Source organism: Trichomycterus rosablanca, chromosome 9 (genome assembly GCF_030014385.1).
Source record: "Trichomycterus rosablanca isolate fTriRos1 chromosome 9, fTriRos1.hap1, whole genome shotgun sequence".
In the NCBI taxonomy this organism is placed as follows: Eukaryota; Metazoa; Chordata; class Actinopteri; order Siluriformes; family Trichomycteridae; genus Trichomycterus; species Trichomycterus rosablanca.
Genome location: NC_085996.1, coordinates 23,682,738 through 23,698,244, shown reverse-complemented (window position 1 = coordinate 23,698,244; position 15,507 = coordinate 23,682,738). Strand labels below are relative to the sequence as shown.

The 15,507-nt window shown below is 39.6% G+C and overlaps 1 protein-coding gene across 12 annotated transcripts in view; it reads left to right on the top strand.

Moving 5' to 3' along the window:
- The first annotated feature begins 2,115 nt into the window (after positions 1-2,115).
- The window catches only part of cep135 (centrosomal protein 135), a 36,864-nt gene continuing 23,472 nt past the window's right edge, over positions 2,116-15,507 (top strand). For 11 of the 12 annotated variants that reach the window (XR_010013717.1, XR_010013720.1, XR_010013722.1 and 8 more), the window contains exons 1-12: positions 2,116-2,177; positions 2,291-2,345; positions 5,092-5,222; positions 5,446-5,636; positions 10,175-10,342; positions 10,671-10,815; positions 10,952-11,036; positions 11,875-12,003; positions 12,943-13,149; positions 13,454-13,519; positions 14,851-15,001; positions 15,176-15,405. Coding sequence is in view for 3 of the 12 variants with exons in the window: in XM_063002115.1 (XP_062858185.1) it covers positions 5,107-5,222; positions 5,446-5,636; positions 10,175-10,342; positions 10,671-10,815; positions 10,952-11,036; positions 11,875-12,003; positions 12,943-13,149; positions 13,454-13,519; positions 14,851-15,001; positions 15,176-15,405 (1,488 nt within the window). In the remaining 9 variants the exon portion in view is untranslated. Of the gene's footprint in view, positions 2,178-2,290; positions 2,346-5,091; positions 5,223-5,445; positions 5,637-9,137; positions 9,318-10,174; positions 10,343-10,670; positions 10,816-10,951; positions 11,037-11,874; positions 12,004-12,942; positions 13,150-13,453; positions 13,520-14,850; positions 15,002-15,175; positions 15,406-15,507 lie in introns of those variants that run through there. The other variant, XM_063002116.1, reaches the window with a different exon arrangement.

The following is a 15,507-nucleotide window of genomic DNA, read 5'->3' as shown; positions in this document are numbered from 1 at the left end:
TGTCTACACAGTATGTGATAACAGTATACACCCAGAGATGCTCCACTGTACTATAACTGTCTACACAGTATGTGATAACAGTATACACCCAGAGGTGCTCCACTATACTATAACTGGCTACACAGTATGTGATAACAGTATACACCCAGAGATGCTCCACTATACTATAACTGTCTACACAGTATGTGATAACAGTATACACCCAGAGATGCTCCACTATACTATAACTGTCTACACAGTATGTGATAACAGTATACACCCAGAGATGCTCCACTATACTATAACTGTCTACACAGTATGTGATAACAGTATACAACCAGAGATGCTCCACTGTACTATAACTGTCTACACAGTATGTGATAACAGTATACACCCAGAGGTGCTCCACTGTACTATAACATGGTACACAGTATGTGATAACAGCATACACCCAGAGGTGCTCCACTGTACTATAACATGGTACACAGTATGTGATAACAGCATACACCCAGAGGTGCTCCACTGTACTATAACATGGTACACAGTATGTGATAACAGCATACACCCAGAGGTGCTCCACTGTACTATAACATGGTACACAGTATGTGATAACAGCATACACCCAGAGGTTCTCCACTATACTATAACTGTCTACACAGTATGTGATAACAGTATACACCCAGAGATGCTCCACTATACTATAACTGTCTACACAGTATGTGATAACAGTATACACCCAGAGGTGCTCCACTGTACTATAACATGGTACACAGTATGTGATAACAGCATACACCCAGAGGTGCTCCACTATACTATAACTGTCTACACAGTATGTGATAACAGTATACACCCAGAGGTGCTCCACTATACTATAACTGTCTACACAGTATGTGATAACAGTATACACCCAGAGGTGCTCCACTGTACTATAACATGGTACACAGTATGTGATAACAGCATACACCCAGAGGTGCTCCACTGTACTATAACATGGTACACAGTATGTGATAACAGCATACACCCAGAGGTGCTCCACTGTACTATAACTGGCTACACAGTATGTGATAACAGTATACACCCAGAGGTGCTCCACTATACTATAACTGTCTACACAGTATGTGATAACAGTATACACCCAGAGGTGCTCCACTGTACTATAACATGGTACACAGTATGTGATAACAGCATACACCCAGAGGTGCTCCACTGTACTATAACATGGTACACAGTATGTGATAACAGCATACACCCAGAGGTGCTCCACTGTACTATAACATGGTACACAGTATGTGATAACAGCATACACCCAGAGGTGCTCCACTGTACTATAACATGGTACACAGTATGTGATAACAGCATACACCCAGAGGTGCTCCACTGTACTATAACATGGTACACAGTATGTGATAACAGCATACACCCAGAGGTGCTCCACTGTACTATAACATGGTACACATAGGAAAGGCTGTAAACACCTAGACAAGTTGCCAGTCCATCAGAAGACACACACACACACACACACACACACTCCAACTAACCTGACCTCATGTCTTTGGACTTGTGGAGGAAACAGAGGACCCAAAGAGAACCCTCCTGGACACACTGAGAATATGCAAACTCCACACAGAAAGGACACTGGCTGTATGGCTGGGGAATCAAACCCAGGCTGTTCTTGCTGCAAGGAGACAGTGCTACCCACCGTAAAGCAAGGTTTTTCTCACACCTGCCAAAAACATGCCTGTAGGTGGCTTTGCTAATATAACAGACCTTAGGAAAGAGTGAGTTGCTATGTGTTTAATGCACTGCAATGGCTGGCGCTTTTATCCAGAGTGTGTTGCCTCCACGGGCACAGAGTTTTAAGTTAAGCTCAGGACACACTACGACCTCTACCGCTCAGGTATGAAGCGATTTAACGACAAGGAATGATGTACTGTATCAAAAATGTTTTGTTTACATAGAATAGACGCCTGATGTCGCTGTTTCACCATGGCTAGTTCGTGTGACTGTCGTTTCTATGGTAACGGTGTTTTCGGTTGGGCGCCATTTTCAAACAGTGCTTTAGCGTTAGCGGAAAACATAGCTTCTCTGTAACGAAGGAGGAAACTGCAATAATTAGCCACCTCACCAGAAACCTCTAAATAAGTTCATGTTAGTGTAGGACGCTGTTTGTGATAGTGAGGTACGACCTCAGAGACACGGTGAATTAGCACTTTTACAATTTAACTCGTGCTGGCTGGTTCACTGTAAACAGAACTAGCTAAGCTAAGCTAAGATGCTAATGTTGACGTTAATTTTCTGTTCCTTTAACTAGTCAGCGTCTGCTTTGCGTGGCTAACTGACAGATAGCTTATTATCATAGCTATCAGGTAAGTGCTTAAAATTTGTATAAACTAAAGTTAATTGTTTTTAATTATTGTGTTAGGTGGTTAATTATAATTAAGTTAATAAGAATTAAACGGTCAGGCCTTAAATACATGATAGAATTAAGTGCACTACTAAATGTATAGTCTGAATTGCTTAATACATTGCAGGTCATTACATGCCTTTTGCAAGTGTATTAAGCTTTTAAACTGTATTCTTAAATGCTGTAATCTGTACAAAGGTGACTAAATGGGGACACATAAAGAGTGCATATTACTGAAAGAAGTTGGGGTCCACTTACAGAGACATGTTATTTAAAATCATGGCAAATATATTCTAATAATTTAATAAATATTCTGGAACCTTAAGGTCCTAATAGGAGTGGTCCAGTGTTGCCACTCTCTATTTTAAGAATTCCCAAGATCTTGCCACAAAAATCCCAAGTAACTGAAAACGACAAAATTGTGAAGATTGTGAACATATTTTTACAAATATTCACAAAAACAAAAAATCCCAAGTTAACTGACGAAGTAAAAATATGAGATCCATTTTCACAATGATCACTGTGATCGCAGTCATCGAATCAGATTTTAAACTGTTTACACTTTGACGATTGATGCAGATTTATTCCTGCAAGAAGGTCCTGGGTTCGATCCCCAGGTGGGGCGATCCGGGTCCTTTCTGTGTGGAGTTTGCATGTTCTCCCCGTGTCTGCGTGGGTTTACTCCGGGTGCTCTGGTTTCCTCCCACAGTCCAAAGACGTGCAAGTGAGGTGAATTGGAGACACTAAATTGTCCATGACTGTGTTTGATATAACCTTGTGAACTGATGAAATGAGATTACTAATGAGTAATTACCGTTTCTGTCATGAATGTAACCAAAGTGTAAAAACATGACGTTAAAATTCTAATAAACAAACAAACAAACAACAATTACTAAAAAACAGAAGTAAAATGCCCGAATGACAACAGACATGACATTTTCTTGCATCCAAAAAAATGTACGAAGTAAATAAGTATATGTAGAGTAACCGTAGAAATGACCAGCGACAACCAGAGGTTATTATTTAGTAGTAGCACTTTTTGTCATTCCTTATTTGTGACTGTAGACCATAAAATTGAATGCAGATTTTATTTGCTTAAGTGCAAATCCCAATATTATTCGGTAAAATCCCCAAATTCCAAGTCGATCCCCCAAATCCCAAGATCTTGGGAAAAATCCCAAGGAATGGCAACAATGGAGTGGTCTCTTCCAGAATGCCCCTATCTACAGAGCATGAAAAGTTACTAATAAGTTTGACAAATATAAAAAAAATATGTAAATTGTATGCTTTGGCCTGTGAATATCAACTTAACTAAACAACTTTGGGTCATTTTGTGCTAGAAAGAGCTTTTTCTTACTGCCACTACATAGTGTTCTGTTTCTGTTCTGCCTTTTGACGTACTGATCAAAAACCTATGTCTTTAAAGCATAAGCAAATGTGTTTTAATAAAAAATATGAATAAAGTATTCCAGCATCACAAAGTAACTTGTTACAAAACTGTAGTGGACAATTACTAGGGCTCTGTTTTTTATATTTATTAGGATTTTAATGTCATGTTTTACACTTTGGTTACATTCATGACAGGAACAGTAGTTATTCGTTACACAAATTCATCAGTTCACAAGTTCAATGTCAAACACAGTCATGGACAATTTTGTATCTCCAACTCACCTTACTTACATGTAGGACTGTGGGAGGAAACCGGAGCTCCCAGAGGAAACCCACACAAACACAGGGAGAACATGCAAACTCCACACAGAAAGGACCTGGACCGCTCCACCTGGGAACTGAACCCAGGACCTTCTTGCTGTGAGGCGACAGTACTACCCACTGAGCCACCATGCCACCCTATCAGGGCTCCAAGCTATAAGACCAAGAGTATTTGGACATGAGCATGTTGAATATCCCATTTCAAAAACATATAGTCTTTTAGCTATAACACCAGCCAGTCTTCTGAAAAAGAAGTATATCTGTGGGAATTTGTGCCCATTCAGTCAAAAGAGTATTAGTTTGTCCCTTAGAACTTTAGGAAGCTCCACCTTCACCATGATTGCTACTCGTTGAGGACAATCTTCCAAACAAATTGCAAAGCTCTTATATAATATTTGCAATTTTTCTATTTGCTGCATTAATATTTACTTACTATAGTAATTAATATTTAATTACTAGATTTATGTAACATTGACATATTTATATATTTTAATACACTGTCTAAATACTTTTTACCTTTTTATTTTTTAAACATATCTGAATGATAGTACAAGTAAAATACAAATACAAAATTAGACAATTTGCCAACCAAAGCCAGGCACAGACACAACTGCCCATGTCTAGACAGGCCAGATAAGGATTTACCTCCTTGCTGCTGTGACTCCTACAGTCTGGTCAGTGTGCCAGCATGAGGGGTAAAGAAATACAGTGAGGCTCCCAGTGTTAAAGCACTCTGTAAGTATTCCCAGCTGGCCAGTGAGGGAAGCATGTTGGTGAAGAAATGCATTAACCCCCGGCCCTTCTCTGCCAGCAAGGCTGTTGTTCAAGTGGCTTGTGTCAGCAGTGTGCATAGGGAAATTGGTTATATCCAAAACGAAAGTTGTAATCAATTAAAACAGCAAATACTCACGAATTCACACTATTTTTATAAAGGTTAAAATAATGCATCTTTAATGTAGTATGTTTTAGTTTTATTTTAACTGTCTTAAAATCTACAGGTTAGTCAGAGTGCCATGATGAGTTCTAATGCTGAGCGAAAATTCATTAATCTCCGAAAACGTCTAGATCAGCTTGGTTACAGACAGCCATTAGGCATTGAGTCCCTGCCACTGGTTGAAAAGCTTTTTAGGTAAGTTATTTTAATTTCTTAAGTGCACGTAAGCTATGTAATGAGCATCAATAATCATATAGATCTGTTTTAGAAATATTTTCAACTGAACTGAATCTAAGCAATAAAAAGTGACTATTACTGTTGTATTATCTACTTGTTCTGAGTGAGAATTAAATTGTTTAGTGTTTCTGAAGTCCCAGTGACATGAAAATTTGTATTATTCTGTGAATTTTCTGTCCAGTGACTTAGTCCACACTACTGAAAGTCTTCGAAATGCCAAACTCTCGGCTGGAAAGACAGAAAAAGAAAGTCGAAATCTTGATGCCTTGTTGGAGCCGTATAAGACGGAGAATGCTCGACTGGTTCGAGAGAATAACGAGCTGCATTTGGGTCTTCTGAAATTAAGGGAGGAGAAGGATCGAATCACTAGAGGTAAATGCACTGTTAAAAAATTAGTAGAACACTTAATAATCACAGTATTAAACGTAGTTAAATTTCGTAGATATCTATATCAATCTATTGCAAATCGATTTATTTCGCTTTGGTGCAAATGAAAGTAACAACAGGTGCACTGGATATGCATCAGCAGGTCAACCCCCAAAAGGTTTGGTGGCCACAGATTGGCCACTGATTTCTTTTTATTTTTGTGTTTTGCGAGTGTTTTGTCACTATTGGTAGCATGAGGCAGTACTTGCAGCCCATTCAGGGTACACAGGTAGTCCAGCTAAATTGTGTACATTTGGGACAGGGCATTTAGTGTTGCTGGCCCCAAGTTGTGGAATAGTCTTCCTCTAGAGTTATGTGCTTGTTCATCTGCAGCCGTGTTCAAAACTCACCTCAAAACCCCTCTTTTCCATCTGGCTTTTTGGTGACCCAGAACTGTGCCACATGTTTAGCGTTTCCATATTTGTTAATGTCTATTCTTATTTGTATTTTTTCTTCGATTTTTCTTTATTTTTTATTGTGCTGTGCAGTGCAGTGTGCCTTGGGTGTCATGAAAGGCACTTTTCAAATAAAATTTTATTATTATTTTTTTTAGTGAACTTATAGTTCTTCCAGGATGGCACATAACTGAACACCTTTGGGTAATTTTGGGCCATGCTAGAAAGTGTTTTTACTTGCCACCACTACCACTACCTAGTGCTGTTTCTGTTCTGCCTTTTAACGTACTAATCAATATAACAAAAGCATAAGCTTTTAAGCATAAACAAACATGTTTTTCTTTTTACAAAATTATGAACAACGGTATTCCAGGATTACAAAGATCTTCAAAAAGTTACCGCACTTTTATATTTTTGTTGGAAACTGTGAGGGCGGGAGGAGAAGTAATCGGTTGTGTCTGAAAGACTGAGAGAGCTTATAGTCCAGATTTAGCGCCATCTGATTTTCACTTTTTTGGATCGCTCAAAGAAGCTTTAAGGGGAAGAAGATTTTCATGTGATGATGTGAAAGCAGCGGTGCATCTGTGGCTATGTGCTCAACCAAAAACATTTTTTTTGCTGATGGCATTAAAAAGTTAGTATGACGCTGGGAAATGTAGAAAAGTGATGTAATTTTTAGTGATGTTTTAAAAAAAAATTAAATTTAAAAGTGCGGAAACTTTTTGAAGAACCCTCGTAACTTGTTACAAAGATGTTGACAATTACAGTACTCTATTTGGCCTTGCTTCAGTGGTACCTTGAAACTTGGTGTCCCTTAAACTCGAAATCTTTAAAACTCGACACACTTCGTCGAGGGGGGGCGGCCCCTCACCTCACAGCAAGAAGGTCCTGGGTTCGATCCCCAGGTGGGGCAGTTCGGGTCCTTTCTGTGTGGAGTTTGCATGTTCTCCCCGTGTCGCGTGGGTTTCCTCCGGGTGCTCCGGTTTCCTCCCACAGTCCAAAGACATGCAAGTGAGGTAGATTGGAGATACTAAATTGTCCATGACTGTGTTTGATATAATCTTGTGAACTGATGAATCTTGTGTAACTACCGTTCCTGTCATGAATGTAACCAAAGTGTAAAACATGACGTTAAAATTCCAATAAACAAACAAACAAACACTTCGTCGAGGAATTTGTAGCTTTAAACTTGACGCGCGTGCGAGAACTAGTTTGTCTCGCGTAGGCTGCACTGCGCAGCAAAGTGGTCAGCGATTTAAACCCGGCACTGCGCATTTAAGCGGTGTGCGATGTACACAAAGGGGTAAGCGTTCGTCACGCATTAGCTCTCGCTCAGTGAAGTTCTTCTTTAGCGGTTTATCGTGCCCTTAATCTTCATCATGGCTCCTAAGAAGGTGAAAAGCGATAGTGCTGAGCAAAAGAGGAAGATATCTCGCGTTACAGTAGAAGTAAAGAAGGAGATCATAGCGAAATTCGAGAGCGGTGTTAGCGTTACTGAACTCTCTAAGGTATACGGCATTCCAAGATCGACTATTTCCACCTTTAAGAAATATAAGGAAACGATCAAGAATGCTGATGTTGCGAAAGGAGTGAAATCACTAAGTAAACATCGTTCTCAAGCAATCGAAGAAGTAGAAAAATTGCTTTTGTTGTGGATTAATGAAAAGCAGTTAGCCGGCGACAGCGTTTCTCAAACCATGATTTGTGAAAAAGCAAAACTGTTACACGCTGATCTTTTGAAAGACAGACCAGGCCCGAGTGGTGAAAGTGTTGAAGTGTTCAAAGCCAGTCACGGCTGGTTTGATAATTTTAAGAAAAGGACTGGCATTTATATTGTTAATAGGCGTGGCGAAGCAGCCAATGCCAACAAAAAAGCTGCCGAGAAATTCGTGAAAGAATTCCAGGAGTACGTGGAGACCGAGGGTTTTGTTCCCCAGCAAGTGTTTAACTGCGATGAGACTGGGCTTTTCTGGAAGAAAATGCCCAGCAGAACCTACATTATGAAAGAGGAGAGGGCTTTACCCGGCCACAAGCCCATGAAAGACAAGCTTACCCTGGTGTTGTGTGGTAATGCTAGTGGGTGCTTGAAAATAAAACCCCTGCTAGTTTACCATAGTGAAACCCCACGCGCTTTCAAGAAAAACAGTGTTCAAAAAAGTAAGCTGCCAGTCATGTGGAGGGCCAATACCAAAGCTTTGGTCACTAGGCAAATTTTCAGCGAGTGGCTTAATGAAGTTTTCTGCCCCACTGTTAAACAATACCTGCAGGACACACATTTGCCTATAAGAGCTCTCCTGCTTTTGGACAGTGCGCCCGCCCATCCTCCAAATGCCGATGATTACCTCCTGGAGGAGAACAGATTCCTGACTGTTAGGTTCCTGCCCCCCAACACTACTCCGCTCATCCAACCCATGGATCAACAAGTGATCTCCAACTTTAAGAAGCTCTATACCAGGGCGCTCTTTCAGAAGTGCTTTGAAGTCACCATGGACAGCCAGTTGACCCTCAAAGAATTCTGGACGCAGCATTTTAACATCCTGAGCGGCCTGCAACTCATCACAAAAGCCTGGGATGAGGTCTCATACAAGACAATAAATTCAGCCTGGAGAAATCTGTGGCCAGAAGCAGTGACCCTACAAGACTTTGAAGAGTTTGAGGCTGCAAGTGACATCGGAGAGGGTGAAGTTGTGCAGGATATCGTATCCTTGGGTCAGACCATGGGGTTAGAGGTGGATGCAGCTGATGTTGAGGAGTTAGTGGATGAACATCGGCAAGAGCTGACAACAGCGGAGCTGCAGGACCTACAAAAGTTGGCTGAGTGGTGTTCAAGTGAGGAGGAGGTAGTAAGGGAGGATGCACCAACTTCCCTAATCGTAGAAATTTGTGAGAAATGGAATGACGTTCAAAACTTCCTGTTAAAATATCATCCTGACCAGGCTCTGACGACTAGAAATTGCAACCAACTGAATGATCAGGCGGTCTCTTACTTCAGAGGCGTTCTGAGGACAAGACAGGAACAAACTAATCTTGATCACTGGTTGACAAAGTTAGAGCCAGAGCCTGTACCTGGGGTAGTTCACTTAGAAAAAATACTAAAAAGGGAAATAATCCAAGTCCAAGTGTCTGATGTGTTGATGGAAGGGGATTATCCTTCCAAGCAACACCTGTAACCCCCTCCTCTGCACTACTCTTCTTCCACCATCTCATTAGGCCATGGACACCTCCAGTAAAGGTAAAGTGCAGGTTTTATTGTATTTTTTTTATGATTTCTAACTGTTTTTGTCGCATTTTACAGTTTTTATATGATGTGTGTTATTTTTAGTGTTAAAGGGCTAAAAGCGCTGTACGTTTTGTTAAACTCTATAAACAGTATAGAAAATGCAAATAAAAACGACACACTGTTTCTTACATTTATATTGACTCTTTCCATCTTATATGAACCCAAGATATTTCATGTTTTGTCTACTTTGTTTCAACTGGTAATATACTGTACATATACATGCATTTCAGGCCTACAACACATTCTCAAAAAGTTGGGATAGGGCAATTTGGAGCTAGTAAAAATGAAATAATGACAAACAGGTAATTGTAATCATAATTTGGCACCGATTATGTTCAGAGGGAAGAAAGGAAATGTATTTTGTTCTATAAATGCTTATGTTGTGAATGTTGTAAAGACCTGGTTTTTCTGTAGCTGTAATGTCGGCTCCATTGTTAAGTTGGTTTACAGGCTTAAAAGAACAATCTTCATATTTTTAAATTCTGACCGCTCATGTTTTTATTAACAGCATCAACTTGTACTTCTACTTTCAGTACTTAAGTACATTTAATATCAGAAAATTGCTTTTGATACTTACATTGCATTAGTAAGTTAGTACATTAAACATCAGATACTTCAATACTGTCACTGAAGTAATATTTTGACTTTAACTTGTATCAAAGTAAATTTCTGGTAATATACTTGTACTTTACTCAAGTAATGCTTTCAGGTACTTTATCCACCATTGTTTTTGACTATACCATACAAATTCACACTTTTCGCTAGAACATAATGAACCACATCTGATGTCGTTTCTCTTATGTCCTTAGAGCTAAAGGCATACATCAGGAAACTTGACCATGAAACCTCAGATCTGAAGTTCCTCAACAACCAGTATGTGCATAAGGTGCGTGCCCTGGAGAAAGACAGCAAAGCTAAAACGGAACACATTCAGCAGCTCCAAGAAAAGAACATGCAGGCTGTTGTGCAGACGCCGGGTAGGATGGCTTATCTACTATGCTTTTTAGTCTACTGTCTTTTATATTAGTGTTCAAGTGATCAGCCATGCTTACTTATGTTCAGTCTTATTTATTTACTCTGTTTCTAGTCATAATATCATTTGTTTATCTGTAGGAAGGAATAGTAAATAAATGTTTTTTTCCTATTTTCCAATAAAGCTTAAGTCATACCACAAAATTAGATGTTGTACAGCTTCTGTAAATGATCAGATCAGATCATTAACCGGGAACAATTTGGCACTGAAGTACTGCTTTTTAAGTTTATTTTAACACATGTGCAATGGTAACATTTGGTTGGTTTGATTAGGAGGAAAGAAAAGGCCAATTCCTTTCAGGCGACAACGAATGCAGATCGATGAGCTGCTTCCTCCCTCACCTAATCCCAGCCCTTCAGTGGTGGCACAGGCGGATGACCCGTACATTGCTGACCTTCTCCAGGTTGCTGATGACAGGTACTGGAACATTTGTCTCGTCTACAACTAGACCACTGCTTGTTGTAGGAAATCTAATGTCTCTTTGGCTTTTAGTTTTTTTATATATATAATTTGTAAAATAGTTTCAGTGGATGAGGTCTTCCACTTGTTTTAGGATCCAGGAGCTACAGCAAGAGGTGACTGCACTAAAGTTGGATCTAGAAAGAGCCCAGGGTGGAGTTAAACACCTTAACACACAGGTGTGTTTTCAGTCCTATTTGAACTATTTAAATTAAGCATGCATATTTTTTAAAAAATTTTTAACCAGCCATCATTAATAAAGGGTTACTATAGTGTCCCAAAATGTAAACACATCAGAGTTTTATAACAACAAATGCTTTATTTATTAATAAACTGTGTAACATAGTGAACATAATAGTTCAGCTTCCTGATGCAAACAGTTCATTACAAGGGCTAACAAACATGCTTATCAAAGAATGATAGGTCCTGGGTTTGATTCCCAGGTGAAGCGTTCCGGGTCCTTTCTGTGTGGAGTTTGCATGTTCTCGCCGTGTCTGCGTGGGTTTCCTCTGGGTGCTCCGGTTCCTCCCACAGTCCAAAAACATGCAATTGAGGTGAATTGGAGATACTAAATTGTTCATGACTGTCTGACATGAACTGATTAATCTTGTGTAATGAGTAACTATTTTTCCTGTCATGAATATAACCAAAGTGTAAAACATGATGTTAAAATCATAATAAAATACTAAATAAATAGAAGTAAACAGGGACAAATTTCATCAAACAAAAATATGTAACATGTACATACACATCCGCTTCAGACTGTGACTCAAAACATTCTCATTCTTTATTTAAATTATATAAATGCAGAGTAAAGTTTTCCTGTTAAGTTTAAAATCTCTGAGTGTGTCTGTAAACTACACTTGTACATGCGCATTGAGAGTGGGCACATTGAGTTTTATACGTTTTAACCATAGAACACACTTTTTATATTATCAGCAGTTCAGTTATTATTGCCCCTGCACACAAATGGCATCTAGCTAAAAAAAAGCTGTTTGTGCTCTGTCATTTGGATAGGTGGAGGAGCGAGATAAAGAGGTTGAGCGTCTGAATCGAGCTTTGGATGGTGGGCGACCATATGACGTTCTCTCTCTGGAGGCTCAAAACATGAGCAATGAAAAGCTTATTGCTCACTTGAACCTACAGGTGAGAAACTGTACTTACTGAGCAACATTTTCAGATTTAAAGTTCATGAAAGAGGGTAAATTGCAAATAAAACTTTAGAGCAGTTTTGTATATGTTCTTCACTGCTATTAATTTGAAAACAGCACAATGAAAAAATATTTAATACATTATGTAATCAACTGATCTTTGTATATACAGTATATATTAGTTCCTAATTTGATATCTGCAGCATGTTCCAAAGCAGAGAAATTAAAGGAAAGAGTTAATACCAGGGACACTGTAAAACACAAAAAACCCTAAAATCTAAAACAGGTGCTTATCACCAAGTCAGCTGCCTTAATACATGCACTTATTTTAATTCCTTTAATTTTTTAAATTATTTTAAATGTACTTATGAAATGTAGTGTCTTCCATGCTAAATTTACTGTATTTGATATGTAAATCTGGCAATGTAATAGATATAAAAAAATGTCACCAAGTGTGTACAGAAAAGATAAAGTACAAAGGCTCCTCCAGAACAGCAAATCTCCACTTGTCATTTCAAATGTAATTAGCTGTTATGAAAAAAAAAACATGTCGCTTCTCTAGTTATGTTTTTATTTAATTTATTGTATTTTAGGGTGTTTGGCTTATGTGGTGGTAAATTACACTAACCCACTACTAGGGTCTACTTCAAACCCCCAGTGGTGCTATCAGCTGGTGAGTGTCTACATTACAGACATAGTAGGCGATGGGGGGGGGGGGGGGTGTCTTTAGAGCAGTGGGGGAGTTGCTATCAGATATTGGAAATGACTATGTTTGGCCTGTAAAAGGAAAAATGCAGAGCTATGTTTGCACCTGAAGGTTTATTGAGACCCCTCGACAGTTTTTAGCAGGACTGCTGCTTATGAAATCTGGACATCTAATGGACAGCTGTTGTTTCAGAATGGCATTTTAGTCTTCATATTTTATCTCTGTCAGATTGAGTACCTGCAGGAGACAAACAGGACTCTGGAGCAGAAGGTGAATGGTCTGCAAGAGAAAAAGAAAAATGAGGTGGCTGATTTGAGCGTCCGGAACCAGGAACTGTGCAATGAACTAACCCAAATAGACCAGCTTGCACAGCAGTTGGAGAAAGACAAAGAGATGGTGCTTGAGGCAGCAGACATAGAATTGCAGGAGGCCAAGGTAAGAAGAGAATATCGAAACGGATACATTCAAAAAATTCAGCTGGAAAAAATATAAACACAGTTAAGTTGTGTGTATGGAAGCTGCCTAATAAAATAATTATAAACTGAACAAATCCCTACACTCTAACAATGCTGTGAGTAGTGGCCATCTAGAAAGTTTATAGAGGCAGCAGATGAATTATGGTGGATTTATCCTGAGCAATGTGTTAAACGACACATTGTGAATTTTTAGAATTTTAAACAGATTGAATGAAGTACTACTGTCGCTGATCTGTTCATCCTACTTATACCTCTGCCCCCAGAAAGAAATCCAGCGGCTGCACAGACAAATTGAGGAGCTGGAAAAGGTCGCCTCTAAATCACGACAGGTACATATGCTGTGCACCATACTGCAGTTCACAACGCTGTCATGTGAAATAGGCTGTGAAATTAGCAGTCTGTTGCTGTGTGGGCAGCTTGCTGTATAGATTTTTACAGAGCATTGCTAGCTTAACATATGTCTGTTAAATTGCCATTATCTTCTAGTGCAGGAACAGAAATGGATTACACATGTGAAAAGCATCTAATATTGACTCCTAACTAATAGTGCTCTTTCTTCACCACCATGAGTCATAAGGCAAAGCTCTCGATTTACCGGTCGGTCTATGTTCCTACCCTCACCTATGGTCATGAGATTTGGGTAATGACCGAAAGAACGAGATCGCGAGTACAAGCGGCCGAAATGGGTTTTCTCCGCAGGGTGTCTGGGCTCTCCCTTAGAGATAGGGTGAGAAGCTCGGTCATCCGGGAGGGACTCGGAGTCGAGCCGCTACTCCTGCGCGTGGAAAGGAGCCAGTTGAGGTGGTTCGGACACCTGGTAAGGATGCCTCCTGAGCGCCTCCCTAGGAAGGTGTTTCAGGCAAGTCCAGCTGGGGGGAGACCACGGGGAAGACCCAGGACACGCTGGAAAGATTATATCTCCCAGCTGGCCTGGGAACGCCTCGGAATCCCCCCAGTTGAGCTGGAAGAGGTGGCTGGGGAGAGAGAGGTCTGGGTTTCTCTACTTAGGTTGCTGCCCCCGCGACCCGAACCCCGGATAAGCGGAAGATAATGGATGGATGGATGGATGGAACTAATAGTGCACTTTTATGTGATTGTTGTTACAGCCTGCATTCTTAATTTGTGGCAATTCTGATAAAAGTGTGACTACATACATATATGTTAAAAACCTAAAACCTTTACAGTACATAAGTTAGTTTAACATGCATGTTTTTTTTGTTATTGTCACTGTATTGGTTATTTGCACCTGATTGGCTTGTAAACTACTGCATTACCAAACTGCATTAATTTAAGAACGAATTTTGTTCACTGTACAAACTGCATACACGGCCTTCATTTCTAAATCACAGTCATGTTACCTGGTAATGTGTCAGCTTTTGCTCAAATATGGGCCAACCTAGCAAATTATATGATGTCATTGCTGGCTTTCATGTTAGCCTACCTTTGCTTTCAACATGTGAAAGTGGTCCATATTTTACAGGGCAAACATCAACCTTGAATCAACTGTTATTCTGCCATCTGTAAGAATACTGAGCTTAAGTTATTTTCTATGGCCTGGCAAAGGTTGTTAGTCATATTCTTCTGAACGACTATGTTTAGATCCTGACTTGACAGCATTTCTATTGATAATTAAGATTAAGGCTTTTGATTGTTGTTTCAGGACCTAGCAGAATGGAATCATGAGAAGGACAGTATGATGGACCAACTGTCTGAAATGCAGAAGCAGAATGAGAAGATGGAGGGACTAATAAATTTTCTAGAGGAGGAAAAGAGAAGACTGCAGGACAAAGTAGAGAGAATGACACAAGCTGGTGAGTTAGTAGTGAAGTAGATGTGCAGAGAAGACATTCACATTAGATGTAAAATAACCATGAATTTTATTAATATTTTATGTACAATAGAACACCAGCCAATGGATAATGGACAATGTACAAAATATTTATGCTGCTTATTCATTTTTCAGTTTGTAACTGTATGTGTTTTAGATAAGGAAATTATTCTAGAGTTGGAGCGAATGCGTGCTCAACATGGAATATGTGGCAAAGATCGCTCTCCATCTCGATTGGATGCATTTGTAAAGAGCTTGGAGGAAGAGCGGGACCACTACAAACAGGAGGCTGAGAGGTACCGCAGGACAAGAGGAGGAGCTGACGACATTACCCTTAGTCCATCCAAAATCAGGAGTCCTAGAGGTCGGGGAAGCTGGCCTGCTAAGGTGAGATCCTAGGGTGATGAGCAAAAAAAACATCTTTTTTGTTTTTTAAAGATCAAACCCTGCTATATATTTAAAATTATACCACACACCCTTTTATTCATA